The sequence below is a fragment of the Euleptes europaea genome, chromosome 14, assembly GCF_029931775.1.
Source record: "Euleptes europaea isolate rEulEur1 chromosome 14, rEulEur1.hap1, whole genome shotgun sequence".
In the NCBI taxonomy this organism is placed as follows: Eukaryota; Metazoa; Chordata; class Lepidosauria; order Squamata; family Sphaerodactylidae; genus Euleptes; species Euleptes europaea.
The window spans coordinates 12,297,675-12,318,464 of record NC_079325.1 but is presented as its reverse complement, the minus strand read 5'-3'; the positions used below and the strand labels follow the sequence as shown (position 1 = coordinate 12,318,464).

General features: G+C 46.6%; 1 protein-coding gene across 1 annotated transcript in view; it reads left to right on the top strand.

Annotated features, from left to right (window-relative positions):
* Positions 1-20,790, top strand: part of PRDM10 (PR/SET domain 10) — a 96,554-nt gene that overhangs the window by 50,392 nt on the left and 25,372 nt on the right. Inside the window, exons 7-11 of the mRNA XM_056860254.1 lie at positions 584-787; positions 6,711-6,783; positions 8,464-8,581; positions 9,937-10,066; positions 12,704-12,928. Coding sequence (XP_056716232.1) covers positions 584-787; positions 6,711-6,783; positions 8,464-8,581; positions 9,937-10,066; positions 12,704-12,928 — 750 coding nt within the window. The remainder of the gene's footprint in view (positions 1-583; positions 788-6,710; positions 6,784-8,463; positions 8,582-9,936; positions 10,067-12,703; positions 12,929-20,790) is intronic.

The window sequence follows — 20,790 nt, the reverse complement described above, 5'->3', positions numbered from 1 at the left end:
AGTCTGCGTGGTTTGAGACACGCAGGTAAGAACCTGCTTCATCAGATGCACAAAGTAAGCCATCCGTCCCCAGTTACTAGCTGATCTGAAAATGGAACATTTGTACGCCTCGTGCTCAAATCAGGAGACCCAAAGGATATGTCAAAAGGTTACAGTGGTGCAAGCACTGGGTCATTACCGACCTATGGGGTCACGCCACATCCCAACGTTTACTAGGCAGACTATGTTTAAGGGGTGGTTTGCCATTGCCTTCCCCAGTCGTCTACACTTTACTCCTAGCAAGCTGGGTACTTGTTTTACCAACCTCAAAAGGATGGAAGGCTGAGTCAATCTTGAGCCAGCTGCCTGAAACCAGCTTCTGTCGGGATCAAACGCAGGTCTTGGAGCAGAGCTTTTGTCTGCAGTACTGCAGTTTACCATTCTCCGCCATGGGGCTCCATTGAGGGAATACCAGACCAAAACAAAAACAAAAAACTTTGCCCACTAGCTAAAGAGAATTACAGAAGACAGTGGTAAAAGCTGTTTCCTTGTTAACCCTGCTTTCTATGTTTGTTCTTTTTTCTCTCTCCATATTTTGCCTCAGGTGTCCCTTGAGAAGGGTGACCGAAAAGACTGGGACCTACAAGAGGATCTCTGGTTTGAGCTGTCCAGTGAGGCTCTTTGCAACTGGATGATGTTTGTGCGACCTGCCCAGAATCACCTGGAACAGAACCTTGTAGCCTACCAATATGGCCATCATATTTATTTCACGACCATTAAAAACGTTGAGCCTAAACAAGAACTCAAGGTATGGGACAACCTGCATTACGTAGCGTTTTCTGCAGAGGAGAAGTAGGTTGAATTGATCTTTGTTTTACTGCACAGTCCAGTTTCAGACTTTGCTAGAAAGTCTCTAACATCTTTGCACTTGGCTAAAATGGTGGGTGGTATTTCCAAAAAGGAAAAGAGGTGCAAGGTGACGTGATGGCTTTATAGTCATGTAAGGCCCCCTAGCCAGCATGGCATAGTGGTTAAGAATGGCAGGCTCTAGTCTGGAAAACCGGGTTCGATTCCCCAGTCGTCCACATGAAGCCTGCCAGATGACCTTGAGCTAGTCAAAGTTCTCTCAGAACTCTCAGCCCCATCTACCTCACAAGGTACCTGTTTGGGAGGGGGGAGAAGGGAAGGTAATTGTAAGCCCTTTTGAGACCCCTTAAAGGTAGAGAAAAAGCGGGGTATAAAAACCAACTCTTCTTCTTCCTACATGTTTCGCTGTTCATCAGCTTCATCAGGAGGATCAGAGTTCTTTTTGCTGAACCTTTCCACTGCCCTTGAGCAACTGGTGGTATTTCCATCAGGAGGTTTCACTGGTTGTTTACACGCGGGAGAAGGGGCCTGCATGTATATACCCGCCCTGCACATAGACTCTGTGCTTATGAGCCTACATGTGGGGGTGTGGAGGGGGACAAGACCGACAAGCTCATACCAGCTCCCCCTCCAGGCATGTTGATTTCAACATACACCATGCCAAGTGTTCAGGGGTTAGAATCTCTGGTTTTCACTGCGTCACCACCTGGTCGCTACCTGTTGGGGATGCTGTGATAGTTTCTCATGAACACTCTGCGGGGACCTATCACTCATAAATTTGAGAGGTTTTGTGTGTGTGTGTTTTTAATATGGCCCAAGCTTGAATATATCAATCATCTAAAGCTTCAGTGCATTAATTGACAGGAGCCAGTTTGAAACTGATTAAAAACTGTCTCCTATCAATACACTGAAGCTTTAGGTAGTTAATATATACAGGCTTGCAGCAAAACTGGGAGTTAAGAGCGCATTATGGTTCTGGTGCAAAGCTGCCTCATAACCATGCTTTTCTCATACTTAGGCCTTATAAACCTGGTTCACACCATGAACACACCATGACTTCAGTCCCTAGCTAAGAATGGAGCCATGGTTTTAATTACACCAGTGTGTATATTGGATAGGCATGTGACATTAAAAATATTGAGAAACAGTGGGGAGGTGGAGATAATCACTCCAAAGAGGCTCCGAGGAGAAATTGGGCAGGATAGGGTTGCCAGGTTCCTCTTGGCAACCAGCGGGAGAACTGGGGGCGGGGGCAGGTGCAAGGGGTGGTGATCAGGGCGCACGTGCAATGATGTCACTTCTGGTGCAATGTGGAAGCACCGGCATCTCACCAATGGGACGCTCTAGCACTTGCCCCCAAGACTCTATGTTTTCCATAGAGTTTTGGTTTCCATAGAGTTTTGGGGAGACTGATAGAGCCTCCCCCTGTTGGAATGCCAGCACTTCTGTATTGTATCGGAAGTGATGTCATCATGTGCACCCTGATCTCTCTCCCCCCTTTTGGCTGGCTTCTTCCACCCACCAATCAGGTAAGTATTGGCGGGCAGCAGCAGGAATCGGCGGTCGATTGCCTGCCATTAGCAGGTGCCTGGGAACCCGAAGGCAGGACCACACACTCACTAGGAGGGATATGGATTTCTGTGCTTTGCCCGTAGTCACCAAGACATCTGCCCTAGGCTGTTTCCTGATTAAGTGTCTGTATGACACCTTGAGGGCTTGATTATACAATCACAATTCCCAGAGCTTTTGTTCCAAGGCAACCACCTCATCTACACAAACAAGGAATTCCCGGATGTATTGGTCACACCGGTGTGTTGATAATGTAGAATCATTTTCAGGCCACCATGGAACTGTGTGACGTCCATCCACCAAAAATAGCAACCCTGCTGTTGTTAACCTGATGCTGGGATGGAAAGAGAGGCAGGTCGGGTGCTCTCGGTCCCGCCTGTGGTAGTAGGATTGCCAACCTCCGGGTGGTTGGAAAAATATGCAGCAACTAGAAGCCAATACTATATGTGAAAATGCATGTATTAGACAAACAAGCAAACAATTGCGGTGAACAGTCAATAAGTAGAATCCAACATACAACAAAACATGAAGACATATAAAGCCCAAACAATACTAAATATTCCTACTCAAAGTATACCGTCCCAGTGTCCAATATCAATTGGTCCAATTCTTAAGGTAGGTCAGAAATTAAAGTCCAAGCGCTAGGTCTTCAAAAGTAAAGAGCAAGATTATGTGATGTTACTATTCACATAATCTTGCTCTTTACTTTTGAAGACTTAGCGCTTGGACTTTAATTTCTGACCTACCTTAAGAATTGGACCCGGAAAAAAAAAATTGGACCAATTGATATTGGACATTGGGACGGTATACTTTGAGTAGGAATATTTAGTATTGTTTGGGCTTTATATGTCTTCATGTTTTGTTGTATGTTGGATTCCACGTATTGATTGTTCACCACAATTGTTTGTTTGTTTGTCTAATACATGCATTTTCATATAGTTTCAAGTTTATTATCAATACTGTCGACTGACCAATCACGTGCCAACACATCAACATTTCCAGACACAATAGTTTTGCACCGCAGAATCAAAAACTGCCTGTACATATAAAGGTGTAAGGTCAATAAAAGCAACCCCTGGTTAAAATTATCACATTAAAATTGATAAAATTGTTAAATATTATCGCAATCATTCTCTAATAAAGCTCTGCGTATTTTAATAGCAACAGCACAGAACTTGGCATTTTTGGGCATAGGCTGAGGGCATTTTCATATATAGTATTGGCTTCTAGTTGCTGCATATTTTTTCAAACACACCACACAGCAAGCTAACTCATTCTTTTGCTTTAACCTCCAGGTGGTGGCTGGAGACCTCCCATTATTACAACTGATCTCCAGCTGATAGAGATCAATTCACCCTGGAGAAAATGGCTGCTTTGGCAATTGGACTCTAGGGCATCGAAGTCCCTCCCCTCCCCAAACCCTGCCCTCCTCAGGCTCGGCCCCAAAAACCTCCCACCGGTGGCAAAGAGGGACCTGGCAACCCTATGTGGTAGTAAACTCCCAATGCATTTCAACCACTCACCCCTTGAAAGTGTAACCAGATCGGAGGTGTAACCAGATCAGAGGTCTGGTGTAAACAAAGCCCTATGAGCATTACACATCTCTGGTTAAAAAAAGCTTAAGGTCACTGTGCACCAAAGCAGCTTATTTATAACTTCCTTGGTGGCTCTTAGCTCTACCTGCCCATGAATATGAGTGGCTCTCCCCCATGTTCCTAGGGCTTGGTTGACTAATGGGGTGCCGTCTCCTTCAATCAGTATGCCTTTGAGGTTTGAAACCTGCCCTGTGCCTATAATAATCCAACTTTCCTGTTGGTGATTCCAGTCATCATGGAGATATTTTTATCCCTTGCTAAAAAAAATAAATCAAGTGGAGCGTAGAGGGAACAGTTGGGGGAAATTAGGTTTTAATTTTCAGCAATGCAGCTTGAGAAGTGGAGGGCAGTCGAAAGAAAAGTATTGCCATCTGGGGCTTTCCTAATTTGTGTCATTTTTCCCAATTACGGCACAAGGGGGGGAATTATTGAAATTGTTGGGAGGGATCAGAGCCTAAATCCCTCATAGACTTGATCTCAAGAGTCCAAGCAGAAATCTTGATTATGGGATTGGGCCTCAAGCCTTGCTTCACCCCTCCCCACCCCAATCTGTGGTGTTTTCAGGATAATGCTATTGACCAACAAGGTTCTAAGGATAATGGAGAACCAAACTACATGCTATACTTCAGCCTGTATGCAAGGATAGCACAGCAACTTGGTTCCAAAGTGCCTCAGTAGAGAATTGCCCACCATGGGTGTGTGTGGGTGGGGATAACCCTTCTAGTATTAGGGTTGCCAGCTTCAAATTGGTAAATTCCTGGGGATTTGGAGGTGGAACCCGTGGAGGGTGGGGTTTGGGGAGGGAAGGGGAAGGACCTTAGTGGCGAATAGTGCCATAGAGTCCATCCTCCAAAGCAGCCATTTTCTCCAGGCGAATTGATCTCTGTCATGTGGAGATCAGTTGTAATTCTGGGAGATCTCCGGATGACAGACCTGGAGGCTGGCAATCTGACCTTCTACTGTCAGCCACTTTTTTCTGGAACTCGCCCCACACCTCCCCCCCACACACACATAAATACTGTCAGCCGTGCCAGTGGTCTGGCCCTGTGTGTGAAGCTCTTGTTGCTCTCTTAAAGCTCAGCGTAATTGATGCTGTTAATATTATTGTTGCAGTAGTTGCTCTCTTATAGCTGGGGTTGTGAGCTCTGGGTTGGGAAATTCCTAGAGATCTGGGGGGTGGGGTTTGGGGAGGAGAGCTCAGCAGAGTATAATGCCATAGGGACTACCCTCCAAAGCAGCCATTGTCTCCAGGGGAACTGTTCTTGGTCATCAATTGTAAGATCTCCAGGTACTACCTGGAGGTTGGCAATGCTACTTATAGCCAAGGATGGGGGCCCCTCGTAGATTTTTTAAATCCCAAAAGAATGCAGAGACATCATGGAAAAAACAACCACAGCATCCAGGCAGCCTATTGGGTTGCCGTAGTTACTCCAATGGCTGCATGAAAACGGGTCAGTGGTCACCCCACATAGTCGAGAAGGAGAAGCTAGATCTGGCTTCGACTTGCTTCCCCCCCCCCCCCCCAAGTGCCTGCTTCTCTCCTCCTTTGCCATACTGGAGGGAATGGAGAGGCAAGCAGACAAATCAAGAGTGGGGAGGAAGGACTCAGTGGGCAGGCAAGGAAGACCGAGTGGACAGGGAGGCAGGTGGTCCAAGCAGCTGTGGGGTGGGTGGGGGAGAAGAGAAGGAAGTGTGTGTGTGTGTGTGTGTGTGAAGTGGTGGGGAGGATGCCGGGCCAAGGCAGAGGTGGCAGGGAGAGGAATGGGATTTCCCTCCCTTGCAGCAGCCCCTCTTTGTTTGTTCTGAATTGTTTGAGGCTTTGTGAAAGGTTTAAATCCTGGACCCAAGTGAGCGGCACATTCCGCTGTGCTGTAATGCACGTGGCATTGTGGAAAATGCTTTATTTCTTTAGTGAGGCAATGCACGCACGGAGAATCCGAGATGCCAGTCAAGCCACTGGTCCAGGCTTCCTCTCTGAGAATCTGCCGTTGCAGCGGGTGAAATTAGAGAAAGGAATCCCCACAGGAGTAGCCTCTTAAGAATATTGCTGGTGCCATGCTCTTAAAAGGCCTCCTGGCGCTTATACAGTAGTTTGTTCTTGTGGCTTGTAAAGACATGTGTACTGAAATTCATCTCCTTTCCTTTCATGTCAGTGTTGGCCATGTGTGAAATATATAGGGTATCCACCTCCAGATACCAGCTGGAGATCTCCCGCTATTACAACTGATCTCCAGCCGATAGAGATCAGTTCATCTGGAGAAAATGGCCGCTTTGGCAATTGTGACTCTATGGCATTGAAGTCCCTTCCCTCCCCAAACCCCACCCTCCTCAGGCTCTACCCCAAAAACCTCCCACCTGTGGCAAAGAGGGACCTGGCAACCCTAGAAATATATGATAAAATGCTAGTAATTACTGGCTGTGAAGGGAGCCAGTGTGGGGCTCTGGTCTCCTGGACTAGAGAGATTTGGCTTGGAATCTCTGTGGAGCTCTTCCTGGTGATTTTTAGCCAATCTCTCTCTTTGAACCTGACCTACTGCGCAGTTTTCTTGCGGGGGTCAAATGGGATAACGTGCATGCATACTGCCCAGAACTCCTTGGAAGAAAGGCGGGATACACATGTGATAGGTAAATTGTAACCTCATTCGCTTTTTGGAGTCTCTGACAAATTTCCTTTTAAAATTCTGTGCGTATCCGCTGCAGGTGTGGTATGCCGCTTCATACGCCGCGTATGTAAATCAGAAGATCCATGATATATCTGAGGAGGAAAGGAAAGGTATTTCCCTTTTATTTTTCCAAAGAATTTTTAAAGAGTTTTTTTTCCCTTCTAACTGGTAAAAGCAGACATAATTTTGCATGCCTGGTTCCGGCTGAACACAGATAGGGATTTTATCTTTGTTAGGGGTGCGTTGTCACACTCTCTCTTTGTTGCTAAAAACATGAATGCAAAATTAGCTCTTTCCATTAGCCCATCTTGCCTTTTCTTGATGCACCTGGTAGTAACTACTGCCAGCAAATGGGACCTGCCCTTAATGTGGTCCTGGGGTATGATTGAAAGGAACATGGTACCAGGACCCAAGCATTGTGGATGGGTGGGGGTGGTATCCTTTACCAGGGCTTGTGGAGAACAGGCTTGGTCTTTCTGAAGCTAAGATGGGTCAGTGCTTGGACAGGAGGCCTCCTGGGTGTCCCACAGAAGTCATCTTGAGTTCCATGGCGGAAGAGTGGTGGGATGTATATCTAACTATTAGGGAGAGAAGGCAGCATGGTATAGCCAGATCTCAGAAGCTGAGCAGAGTCAGTACTTGGAGGGGAGCCCACCAAGGAAGACTCTGCAGAGGAAGGCAGTGGCAAACCACCTCTGCTTCTCCCTTGCTGGGGCCGTGACTTGGTAGCACTTTAAACACACACACACACACACACACACACACACACACACACACAATTATTAAATAAAAGTGATAAAGATACTTCTCCTTTGTCCCCATACTATAAGTGTACAGCCATTGTCAGATTGAAACTTACCAAAACTAAGAATACACCCCCCCTTTGTCTGTTGCAATATATAGATTTTGACTGGTTTCTGTTCTGACTAGTGGGGGACCCGGGATGGCTCTTGGGTGGGTGGGGTGAATCTTAAGTCCCTCTCTGCCTCTCGCTCTTGACCCCCAGCATCGCTTGGCCCATTTATCTTCTGTGGTTCACTGTGGCAAAGAATTTGTGTGACTTGCTTGTTAAAAAAACCATGTAGGTGTCTAGTCTTCTATCCAGTCCTCATGACAATTGTGTCTGAAAATGTGCTGGTCCCAGGTGCAGTCTCTGGCACATATCCTTCATGCAATTCCAAGTATTTCAATGAGACTTTGGAGGGCTGCATCCCATATCTAACAAAGCTGCAGCAATCAGGGATAAATACCTTGGATGCATTCTTCTTCTCTTAGCTTCCATTTCTGTTCCCTGTCTATATGTTTCCTTCTGCCTCTCAGCAATCCGTTCATTTACACCTTGCCAAAAATGCTGTGTTGTACAAATACCAGAATATCGGATGCAGAGGAAAACATGCAGATTAAGTGAGCTTATGCAAAAGAAATGCAGAATTTGAATTAGAGCAGTCACAGTTCTTAACTAGCAAAGCTCTGTCCAGAGGCCAATATTCCAAGAAGGTTGGCTAAGGGGAGGAATCAGAAAGTGTGTAGATATATTACAACTTTTTACGTGCCTTTTTCTCTGAATGTTTTCCTTCGTCTTTGCCCTTCCACAACCGACTCATGTCACAGGTGCAAAATGTAGCCAGTAAGCAAAAGATTTGTAGAGTATATTCCTTAGTCGCCCCAATCTGCACTTCAGAAATATAGCCTGCTGAAAGTATGGGGGGAAAGTGTTCAGCAGAAACCTGGAAAGCGTATTTGGTGGTATCTGAAGTTCTGTTATCGGTTGGTCTAACCTGAAAATGCAGTTCTCCGAGAACAAGAGAAGAACTGGCCATGCTATGAGTGCAACCGACGGTTCATGAGCTCCGAACAGCTCCAGCAGCACCTCAACTCCCATGATGAAAAGCTGGACTTCTTCAGCAGGTATTTATCAGCGCACGAAAGTTGAGCTTTCCAAAAACGCATGCTGTCTTCTGCAAGCATGGAGCGGACTGCTCCAATGCCTCCTGGGAGAGGGGACTGCACTGCTATATTCTAAACATTAAAGGGGCTAGGGTAACTGCAGTCAGCCAAGAGCCTTTAGAGCCAGTTTCTTGTTTGGTGCAATTTCCTGTTGGGTGGGGCTGTGGCTCAGTGGCAGAGCATCTGCTTGGCATGCAGAAGGTCCCAGGTTCTATCCCCGGCCTCTCCAGTTCAAGGGACTATGTGATGTGAAAGACCTCAGCCTGAGACCCCAGAGAGCCACTGCTGGTCTTAGTAGACGATACTGACTTTGATGGACCAAGGGTCTGATTCAGTATAAGGCAGCTCCATGTGTTCATGTGTGTTCATGTGTTCATTGGCTGGCCCCAGTATTTGGCTAGATGGGTGCCTCTGTGCTTTAGGCTTGTCTGTCTTGACAGTGGTGCTCTTCTGTCTTATCTGCCTTTCACTGTTGGGCAGTCAACGGCTAGCAAATAAAGGCACTGTGATTCCGTCCCCCCACCCCCCCGACTGGCCTCTTCCTCTTGTTTGAGGTCCAGGATGGGCTCAGAAGCCGGTGCAATTCAGCTTCCTTCTACATTGGAGCAATTGTGTGGCAGAGGTAGATGCCCATCTCCTTTTGACAAGAAATCCTAGCAAATAAGACTTAGGAGAGACTTATTGCCTCATCAGATGGAGAGGGAGAACACTGGGATTGGGACTGCTTGGCAGGTGAGCAGTGTGGTATGTGTTTGTGATGGGGGCGGGCATTCCTGCCATCTGCCTGGACATGTTTACCACCATGTCAGCAACCAGGACAATGTTTCAGAGGCAGTGTGCCTCTGAATACCAGGTGCTGGGGACAAACAACAGAGTAGAGCAGATGCTTTCTGGCCCAGCATTTGAGAATAATGTATGCGTGTTTCTGGTCTTTGTTGGAAACCCAATGCTGGACTAGGCATACCCTCCATGCAGCCGTTTCCCATATTCGTATTACCACAAAAATATATTTAAGTGATTGCTGTTAGAGTTCTATTCTTTTCTGCCCAGCTGTTTTCAGGTTTTTATAGCTTAGGCCTCTGGTTGAGTGTTTGAAAAGACTGAGAGAAAATTATATATAATTTGCATTCCTCTGATAGTATGTCTTTATAAATTTTGTTTTTAAAAAGTCTTGGCAAAGCCATAACAAATAGAACCCCCCCACCACCCCCGAAAGGCATGTTTTGTGTAAAAATAAAATTTAAAAAAGAGAAAAGGCTGAGAGAATTATAAATCTTTTTTTCTCTAACCAACCGTTTTGTGCATTTTTTTTCCAGAGCACGAGGCAGAGGTCGAGGACGAGGAAAGCGAAGGTTTGGACCAGGCAGGCGACCAGGTCGCCCTCCCAAATTCATGCGCTTGGAAGTAACCAGTGAAAACGGGGGGAAATGTGCAGAAGGGACACAGGTATACTTGGTGGGAGTAGCTGAAGGAGAACAGAGTAGCTTCCATTGAAAATGGAGGATGACTTTCCCTAATTGCATCCCTCATCATTCCCTGAAAATGGAGGATGATTTCCCCTAATTATGTCCCTCATCATTCCCATCTGTGTAAAGTTGATGCCGAACTAACTTTATAATAGAAGGCCAGGTACCTGGAATGAGAGCTGACAGGCTTCAGACCCCTAGCAGGTGTCTAGAAATCCCTGGCATGGTTCAGATGCCATGGCAAAGTTTGTCATTAATGAAAAAGCCTTGGGCTCCTACCTAATTCTCTCCTAGCACTTGGTAGTTAAAAATCTCTGTTTTCACAGCAAACCATAGTTTGCCATTGTACCCAAACAACAAACTATGGTTTGTTCTCTTGTCTCTTGTCTCCAAATCCAAGCCACAGTCGAGTATTAGTTTTGCAGGAAGATAAGAAACCACAGTTGTGGACATAACAAGAAAATATGGCTTGCTGCAAAAGTGTTTATCGAGCATGTGTACGAGTGGTGGAAAGCATCAGTCTGAGAACTCCCTGCGTTTGTTGATGTAGCAATAGAATGCTGTTTGTCATTATGTCTGAACCAGACCATTGAATCTGTTTTGGTTTTGCTTTCCCTGAAAAAAGTGCCCCACAGCTTCCTTTCATCAACTTGCAGTGCCCTTCTCAATAATTTCCCAGTTCTGTCCTTTTTTATGTGCCCTGAGGCACTTGCACTGTGTGCAGCCCCTGAGCGAGCCCTAAAAGAAGTTTCCCAGTGTTGGGGAGAGGAATCCTTGAGCTGACCCTAAAGAGACAAGCTCTGTTACACCAAGCGAGAGCTGCACAGTCTCTCAGCTGGCCTCCCAGGGCTGAAATTGGGGATGCTTCCAAACCTGACTGAGCCAGAGCTGGGCCAGCCTTCTTTTATGCACCCAGCACAAGCCCCCTCCCACCCCACATGACTGCTAACAGCACACACATGACTGCTAACAGCAACAGCCCACCCAGAAGAAAGAAAATCACATACCATACCCTGTATGTTTTGGAGCTTTCGTTCATGACTTTAGGGTTGTCATTAAGGTCAAAGCAAGCATGAATGAGGGTTATATCCACACATTGCAGCAATTTCCTGCATTTCCCTTAAGGTGCTTTCAAAGAATATTTCAAGGATGACGAGTGCACACCAGCAATTTTTCACATGGTCTGCTGCTGGTGATTAGCAGAGGAGGGTGTAAAAGTCACACTTTGTTGCATGAGCCATTGCTGTTTGCCTCCCACGTCTGGATTCGGTCCTGAGAAGCGTTTTGTGCAAACGTGTGCTTTACTGGCAAAGGTGGAAGGTGAAGCAACCATACACTTCCTACCCCACTGAGAAGGAGTGATAGTGTGGTATTAGTGGTTAGAGTGTTGGACTAGGATCTTGCAGACCCAGGCCTGAATCTCCACTCCACCATGGAAGCTTGCTGGGTGACCTTGGGTCGCAACTCTCAGCCTAACCTACAGAGTTATTGTGAGGATAAAATGGATGAGAGCTGCTGTGATATAAGCTACTTTGGGTCCCTGTTGGGGAGACAGGTGGGGTATAAATGAAGTAAACAAATTGTTGGACCTCTAAGGGTGAACCTGTTGAGCACAGTTGGCAGCATCCTGAAACACACCAGGAGATGAAGAAGAAGAAGAGTTGGTTTTTATATGCCGACATTCTCTACCACTTAAGGAAGAATCAAACCGGCTTACAGTCACCTTCCCCTCCCCCCAACAGATACCCTGTAAGGTAGGTGAGGCTGAGAGAGCTGTGACTAGCCCAAGGTCACCCAGCTGGCTTCATGTGTAGGAGTGGGGAAACAAATCCGGTTCACCAGATTAGCCTCCGCCGCTCATGTGGAGGAGTGGGGAATCAAACCCAGTTTTCCAGATCAGAGTCCACTGCTCCAAACCACCGCTCTTAACCACTACACCACACTGGCTTCCTTCAGCCCCTTGCCCTGCCCCACCAACCCATTCCTAATGAAAATGGCGCTTGGCAGCTTGCCTTTGGTGTAGCTGCCCACCTCTAAAGATCTCCACTGTTGAAAAGCAGCTTCAAGAAAGGGCTGATGTCCTTCTCCCCTTCTCTCTCCTCCCACCAATGGGTCTTCTTGAGAACAAGCGGTTTTTTATACCCTGCTTTTCTCTGCCGAAAGGAGTCTCAAAGCTGCTTACAATTACAATCACCTCCCCCCACCACCCACAACAGACACCTTGTGAGGTAGGTGGGGCCTGAGAGAGTTTTGGAGAGAACAGTGACTGGCCCAAGGCCACCCAGCAGGCTCCATGTGAAGGAGTGGGGAATCGAACCCGGTTCTCCAGATTAGAGTCTTCCACTCTTAACCACTACACACTGTCTCTCAAGTCATGTGTGTATTGCCTTTTTGCTGTGTGTGAACTACAAATGTATAAAGAGCAGGGCAGGATCTCAGTGGGACAAGGAGGGAAAGTCTTGTGAAATCTCTCCCTTCCCCTGGTAAGGGTACTCTCAAGCCAATGTAACAAGCACAATAATTTAAAAACTTAGCAACGCAGCCTTCACTTGCCAACCTGTGGTAGTAATACAATAAGTGGGGGAGATAACCTGTGCCTCTCTGACGGGATTTTCAGGATTTGCTGCATTTCTCCAGTAAGGGGCAGTTTGAGGAGACTGGACAAACTGCACTGAATGGCCTTGACCAACCAGAGCAGACGCCCGCCCCTCCGGAGGCCCCGTCAGCGTTGGACCCACAGCCCGAGAGCCATCCGTTGCAGCTCCAGCCGCATGAACCTGCTGTGGTGCCTACCCAGAGCACCATTACCGAAGACGACATGCGGCGAGCAAAGCGTATCCGGGTAAGTGGAGAACACGGCAGCGGGTTGGGGCTGTGTGCATTCCATTTGTCTCTGGGTTATCAGCACAGTCACCACTTTTACTAGCCCTGTTGAACACATGAACACATGAAGCTGCCTTGTACTGAACCAGACTATTGGTCTATCAAAGTCAGTATTTTCTACTCAGACCAGCATCACCTACTTGCCTAGTCTCTGTAACTGAAGATGCCAGGGACCTGGGACCTTCTGCATGCCAAGCAGATGCTCCACCAATGAGCCACAGCCAGTGGCCTCTCTTGCAGAAATTAAGCAGGCAAAACTCTTTCCATCCCCGTTCCCTAAAACAAATCCCCCCCTTGTTAATATCTGATTGTTGGGCTGCTGTCTAAAGGCAGGTTAAAAAGTTAATAACCCAGGCAGACCTTCTTTCACTGTGTCAAGCAATTCCCTGTTCATACAAGAATCTGACATCGTTCACACAGACTAACTTTGGTAAAATAAAATGTTCAAAATTTGCATGGGCATAGAATCTGAATGTCCCTGGTTCCAAATTGGCAAAGGATTGCCTCAGTGCATAATACCCACAGCCCTCCACCGATGCTTCCTCGCTTGCCTTTTTCCAGCTTGATTTACCTGTTAGTTACTGTTGACCTTTTCCCTTCCATTGGTGTCAGCTTTAAAAACTTCCTACGTGACATTTCAGGCTCAGGACATCTCGTTGCTTGCAAAAAAAAAAAAAAAAAAGACAGGACTTCACACAAAGCATGTGTCACCTCTTTGCGGACTCTTGATTTTGCCTGCTAGTTACTGCTGGCCTTTTTCCCTTCAATCGTTGTCAGTCGACATGGTTGGCATGGCATTTCGGGCTGAGTGCATCCCGGGGCTGTAAAAAGACAGTCAGGCTTCTCACAAATAGTGTGGTGCCTCTTGAGGCGCTGGCAGGGGGACCGCGCTCCAAACAGAATTGATTTGAGTCATGGTGCTTGATGAGGCTTTCCTGGAAACCTTGTCCATCCAGGCCGGCAGGCGGGAGAATCCCAGGCAGCTAATTGAGGCGGTGTGGATAAATGGCTTGTTCAGGGCTCCATCTCTGTGTGTTTGCGTGTCGCAGATCTATCTGCTGCTGGAGTCCTTGCCAAGGAGGTACCATGACCCCGGCTGGTACCCATTTTTTCTTCTTCTCTCCTACTGCAAAGATTGTCTTTAATGGCAAAATTCTTTCTCGGGGCAACGAGCTTCCTCTCCTCCCTTGTGAGATTAAAGCCTGTGTTGAGTACTCTGCATTTGAAGAACAAACACTTTGAACGTTTGCTTTTTGGCAGCTGCGTGCTCCTCAGAGGAGAATTATTCAGACCAGGAATCCTGCAGCCCATTCAGTTCCGTGACCAGTTTATGTAGCTTAAAATCTTTTTTTAATGCACCCCCTTTCCCGCAATTTCAGTTTCAAAAGGAAACAGCGGCCTCTGTTCATTTGCAGTGTTAGAAGACATTTTTTTCAAGAAGTCTGTGGTTGCCCTTAAGAGGGAGATTGAGCAAAGTTTAAATTAATTACACTAGGATAAATTCAGGGCCATTAAAGAGGTCATTCCACAGACGTGATGGCATACTAAGAGTCAAACTTGACACAGTCCCCACTGGCTCTTACTGGATGAGGGATTTTTCACCTTCCCCAACGCAGAAGCAGCAATGTATATCAAATAGTCCTTAATGATATAATTTGTTCTTCAAGAATCTTCTCACATATGAAAATCTATTTAAAAAATCATCCACTTTCTCACATGGGAAGGTTTCAGAACACGGTGGGAATAGGAGGAGATGAGAACTGACTTTAAATGCTTCTTGAAAAAGAATATATTTGTCTTCAGCTTGAAATGGACTACAGTTACATTGAACATGTGATGAGAAGTACCTGGTATTCAAGATCGGGTAATATTTTATATCGATCTTATATGAGAAGAGAGCCCCGTGGCGCAGAGTGATAAACTGCAGTACAGCAGTCAAAAGCTCTGCTCACGACCTGAGTTCGATCCCAATGGAAGTCAGTTACAGGTAGACGGCTCAAGGTTGACTCAGCCTTCCATCCTTCCGAGGTCAGTAAAATGAGTACCCAGCTTGCTAGGGGTAAAGTGTAGACGACTGGGGAAGGCACTGGCAAAATATGTCCATGCACAACTAGCATCTATACGGCATGCATTCCAATGCTGATAAGGTTGTAAGGTCCTCAACCCACTGAATTATGGGAGGTGGACATTTATCTGTCTAGTATTGTAATATAAGTATTTTAGAAACCGTAAGGGTACGCAGAGTCCATTTTCACGGACCATCAGTTAGCCTCCAGGACACAGGCAAATAGAAGAAGAGTTGGTTTTTATATGCTAACTTTCTCTACCACTTTAGGGAGCATCAAACCGGCTTACAATCACCTTCCCTTCCCCTCCCCACAACAGACACCTTGTTAGGTAGGTGAGGCTGAGAGAGCTGTGACTAGCCCAAGGTCACCCAGCTGGCTTCATGTGTAGGAGTGGGGAAACAAATCCAGTGCACCAGATTAGCCTCCGTCGCTCATGTGGAGGAGTGGGGAATCAAACCCGGTTCTCCAGATCAGAGTCCAGATCAGAGTCCACCATCAGCATGGTGCTCTTAATCATTACACCAAGCTGGCTCTCCACGCTGGTTTAAAGTACCTAAGCATCTTCAAAAATCAATTAATATTCTAATAGAAAACAAAGTCTTACTTGGAAACGTTGGGATGTCACCTCATGGGTCAGAAATGACCCGGTGCTTGCACAGGGGATTACCTTTACCTTTTGTGTGAGAAGATTCTGCAAGGCTTTCTTTGGAGGCATCTTGATTGGGACTGCTGCTTGTGTGTTTGACTTTTCAACCCTGCAGGGTCATGTAAGCTTTGCCATAAGGATTTGCATTGTCTCCTGTATGGCATTAGGCACGGTCCGTGCACCTCTCGATCCCGTATTTTGCTCTCTTCTGAATGCAACACACTGTCTGACTGATCAAGAATTGTGGCTAGGATTCAAAGAGCCAAATGTGCAGTTTATGTACCCAAAAGCATCTTGAATAGCAGCTTCTCATGTCACAGGGCAAAACAACTTTGAAACGGAGCAGAGGCTCAGAATCTGTTTGTGATCTAGGATCGGGAGCTCATGTTCATGTTCTGTTAAACATACGCTTCGGGCATGTCCAATTATTCAGTCTTTGTGAGGGGAAGTAATTACTCGTATCAGTTTTCTATTAGAATATTAATTGATTTTTGAAGATGCTTAGGTACTTTAAACCAGCGTGGAGAGCCAGCTTGGTGTAATGATTAAGAGCACCATGCTGATGGTGGACTCTGATCTGGACTCTGATCTGGAGAACCGGGTTTGATTCCCCACTCCTCCACATGAGCGACGGAGGCTAATCTGGTGCACTGGATTTGTTTCCCCACTCCTACACATGAAGCCAGCTGGGTGACCTTGGGCTAGTCACAGCTCTCTCAGCCTCACCTACCTAACAAGGTGTCTGTTGTGGGGAGGGGAAGGGAAGGTGATTGTAAGCCGGTTTGATGCTCCCTAAAGTGGTAGAGAAAGTTAGCATATAAAAACCAACTCTTCTTCTATTTGCCTGTCTCCTGGAGGCTAACTGATGGTCCGTGAAAATGGACTCTGCGTACCCTTACGGTTTCTAAAATACTTATATTACAATACTAGACAGATAAATGTCCACCTCCCATAATTCAGTGGGTTGAGGACCTTACAACCTTATCAGCATTGGAATGCATGCCGTATAGATGCTAGTTGTGCATGGACATATTTTTAGATATTTGGAAACCCTTTATAGGTGCTTATGTGTAGACTTGCCACCAATGCTGCATATTTTCTATTTCTTTTTGGTTTGAGGTATAAATGATAATAGTAATTTTTAAAATGTTCTTTTTTTGGAGGGGGGAATTTCCAGTGTAGAAGGAACTCTTAGAAACCTACTCAATATGATTGTGTGTTTCAAGACTAAACTTGGCCACAGTGGTGGACTGAATATGGCAGAGGTGAATGGGGGTGATGGTTGCAAACCGTGCAATGATGCTACATGTCAAAACCAGAGAAGGCGTCTCGGAGGTCAAAGCAGTCATGTTGAACTGGACAAGGTAGAACAGGTGGAAGGGCAGGGAAGTGGATAGTCACAGGAGGCTGGCTGGCAGGCAATGGATCGTGTTGTCGAACCCAAAGAAGAGTTGGGTGACTTCGCACCGCAACAGGGCCTTGGAGAGTAGACGGCTGCTGTATTTTTCCCCAGTGGAATGATTTGCCGCTTCAGGAGGAATGGGCAATTAGATTAAGAGAGATGGCATTGGAGGGAGAGTTAACTAACTCTTCTGACAATGCTTCTTCTCGTCAGATTAGTCCCAAACAGCTGATTTGGAAGAAAGAGAAAGACAATGGGAGATCCTCCATGGCTGTCCCACCTTACATCTCTTCTAGATCTAAGGAGCACGTTTCCCACAGCTGGAATCCCTGGTTGGAGACCCCTGGTGCCTTACACTTGCATGCTATTGTTAAAGGTTTCTCCCTTCCCCCTTTATCTCAGTGCATTCCCAAATGATGGTACATGCACTCCCCAAAGAATCACAGATGCTGTCTAAACAGGCTGACAATGGTGAGTGTCTGCAAGGGTAGTGGGTAGACTGCTGGGCTTAGATGTGAGAGAAGAGGCCGCTGTTCCGGCTGAACTGTGAAATGCACCAGATGCCCTTGAGCATTACTCTTTCTTAGCCTGGCCTATCCAACCATCATGAGGATGAACACATGAGAGAAGACTTACGACGCACTTTGAGAAGTTACAGGCACAGGATTGATAAATTAGGGCAATAATAAAATAAGTGGCTGAATGTCCAGATAAATAAATGGAGTAGGAAGAACTGTGATTCCCAGCGGGGGAAGATGGGATTTTAAAAAGAACTTTGGGAGAGATGATGGCATAGATGCTGATATGTGGTGCTCTTCTTGATTTTATTTTAAGCAAAAACTACATAACATTATGGTTTCGTTACACTGCTCCTCAGAACAGCATTGTTGTAAGGGCAGGGATTCTCGTCATGGGGACTGAAGTATGCTTTGGGAAATGAAGCTATCATGTGGGATGCATTGATCCCCCCCCCCCGCCAATATGGGCAGTGATGTCATCCCAAAAAAGAAAGGAAGGATGCACAGAGATTGTGTTAGGGCAGGGGTCCTCAACATGGTGTCCAGGGCACCATGATGCCTACCAGTGTGTTTCCTGGCACCCACTTGCTTTCCCCCCCGAAAATCTCTTCCCCAAAGCAGAAAGTCTTTTCTGGCCTTCCTCCATTAGAGTAGGAAATGTTTACGAAGAGCTGAGGCATCACCTTTGTGTCTATAGAGAACACCCATTTGAAAACAGCAGCCTCCATCATGGGAAAATGCTTGGCTTGAAACCTTGCTTACTGGCAGCCCATTCCTAAGGGGGTGGGGTAGAAACACAGCGGCCGAGAGTGGCACAGCAGCACTGCTTCCTATAAGGCTTCCCAGCCGGAAAATAAAATAAATAGACTGTGAAAATAGGAAAATAGGAAAACTCACCTGTTGACTTCAGTGAGGCTATGCCAGCTATTTTGCTGGCGTAGTTCCGCTGCAGCGCGAAGGGGCATTCCCACGCCGAAAGGGCTGCCTAAAGAAAGCTCCACCCCAGGAACGCCCTGGGAACACCTCCCAGGATGCCAGCATGAGAAATAGGCCAGGACAACGCTGGCGGGAGGCAGTGCTGGCGCCCTACACTCTGCTGCCAGTGTCCAGGAGGACCGGCGTAAGTGGCCCTATGCTGGTGTCCATGCCAGTTTGCATGGTGCAAGTAGCACAGACGCTGGCGTAGGGGTCTCGCTGTTTCCTGTGCAGCTCCGCTCCCCCCCTTCAGGATTGCACACTTAGTCCTTGAATGCCTTTTATTTAGTGAAGACAGAGGGATGGATATACAGAAGGATGTGTTTATGAGCATTGATCAAAGCTTTTCCTTTCTTCTTCAGGATAAGGATCCAAATATCACTAAATCCTTGGCCTCTTGTCTTTTAGTAATTCAGCATAAAGTAAAAATTAAAAAACTTTAGGTGCCCTTTATAGAATAGTTAAAAGACAGTTACATCAAATAGCGCTGTTTGTTGATACTTCCATCTAATTAACTGTTTGGCGGGCTTTTAAAACAAACTTTAAAAACTGTGCCACCATCTCCAATATATTTGGAGAACGATTGTTCAATAAATAGAAAGCGTTAAAAGAATCTGAGACATTCTGTCTATTAACCAACAGGGGCCTTAAAAGTTCGTTACGAGATTCTGTGTAGAAACTACAATAAAATAAGACATGAGCAACCGTTTCAGTACAATTGTTGCCACAAGGGCAAAGCCTGTCAGACAGAGGGATTTTCCGAAATCTGCCTTCGAGTAGCGCAGATGGCAAATCAACAGGGGGCTTAAAAGTATAATACCATAGAGTCCACCCTCCAAAGAAGCCATTTTCTCCAGGGAAACTGATCTCTCCAGGGATACAGCCCTTTCTTCTAGTGGACCTAGGATTTGAACTGATGCGTCTGTAGGCTTACCAGGTCCCTCCTGTCCTCCGGCGAGAGGCTTTTGGAGTGGAGGTGAGGCGAGATCGCGCGCAGCCGCACTGGCACCATCGCGTCACTTCCAGTTTACACCCGGAAGTGCCGCATCGCAATGGGCCTTTTACCGCTCAAACTGGGAGTGAGTGGTAAAAGGGCCTGGTTGCGATGCGGCACTTCCAGGTGTAAAACGCATTGCAAGGGGCCATTTACCACTCAAACTCCCAGTAAACAGCCCCTTGCGATGCGGCGCTTCTAGGTGTAAGCCGGAAGTAACGTGGCACCATGGGCAGGCACTCATGCACACGTTGCCCGCCGACCCTTAACTGGTTGGCGGGCAGCCAGGTGGATTGGGGGGGTTTGCCCGCCACCACCTGGCACTTGGCAACCCTATGCTTCTGTGATCCTCGGCCCATTCTACATATATTTAAGGCACAGTAAACACTTCCAAGCAGCCACAATCTCAGTTCCTAAACATTCAAAGCAGGGTACTTTTTTGCCTCCATAGCCAGCAGTAGAGAAACCCAAAATAATATCAAGGGGAGCATCACAGCTACGTTTGCTGTTCTGTGCAGATTTCACCGTCATTTAGAAGGCTGGTGGGTTTCCTAGAAGGGAGACTAAAGCTCCCATCATAACAGCTCTGAGCATTCAATTGCCGTGATCCAGTCCCAGAGTTTCTATTAGTATGGTGTTGAGCCTTTGTCCATCACAAGCTGGTTTCAGAAAGCTAAAAGTGCTTCCGTAAGGAGGCTGTCTACTGCTTGATGTATAGGGATGCGGGGTGCATACTAATAACTCAGTTAAATACAGTTGTCCCCACTGTCTAGCCCTGGGATTTTATTTTGTTTTGTTATCGGGGTGTTTTTTTTTTGGGTTGGTATGGATCGGGATTAATATTTGATGTCTGAGAAGTAGAGTGGAAAACAGACAATGGTTAATAATAGAAGAGAGATGGCATTCTGAGAGTGCAAATTTTCTTCAGTGTTTCCCCCCCGCCACTCTGCAGGGGTGTACAGAGCCCTGCTGCCTTTCCAATCTTCTGCTGGGCTGGTGTCTTATAATTGGAGATCTCATGTAGAAAAACACAGAAATGGCTCCCATGCCGGCTACCCACCAACATTAAAATTCCTCTTTAATTACTGGAACTCACAGGACACTTGGCAAGTATGCGGCAAAGCCAGCTGTGAGCCGTTGCTGCTGCAGCCAAAGCAGAGATTAAGAGATGACTCTTCTGGAATGGATTAATCTGGAAGGATGGAGGAAGCATTTGT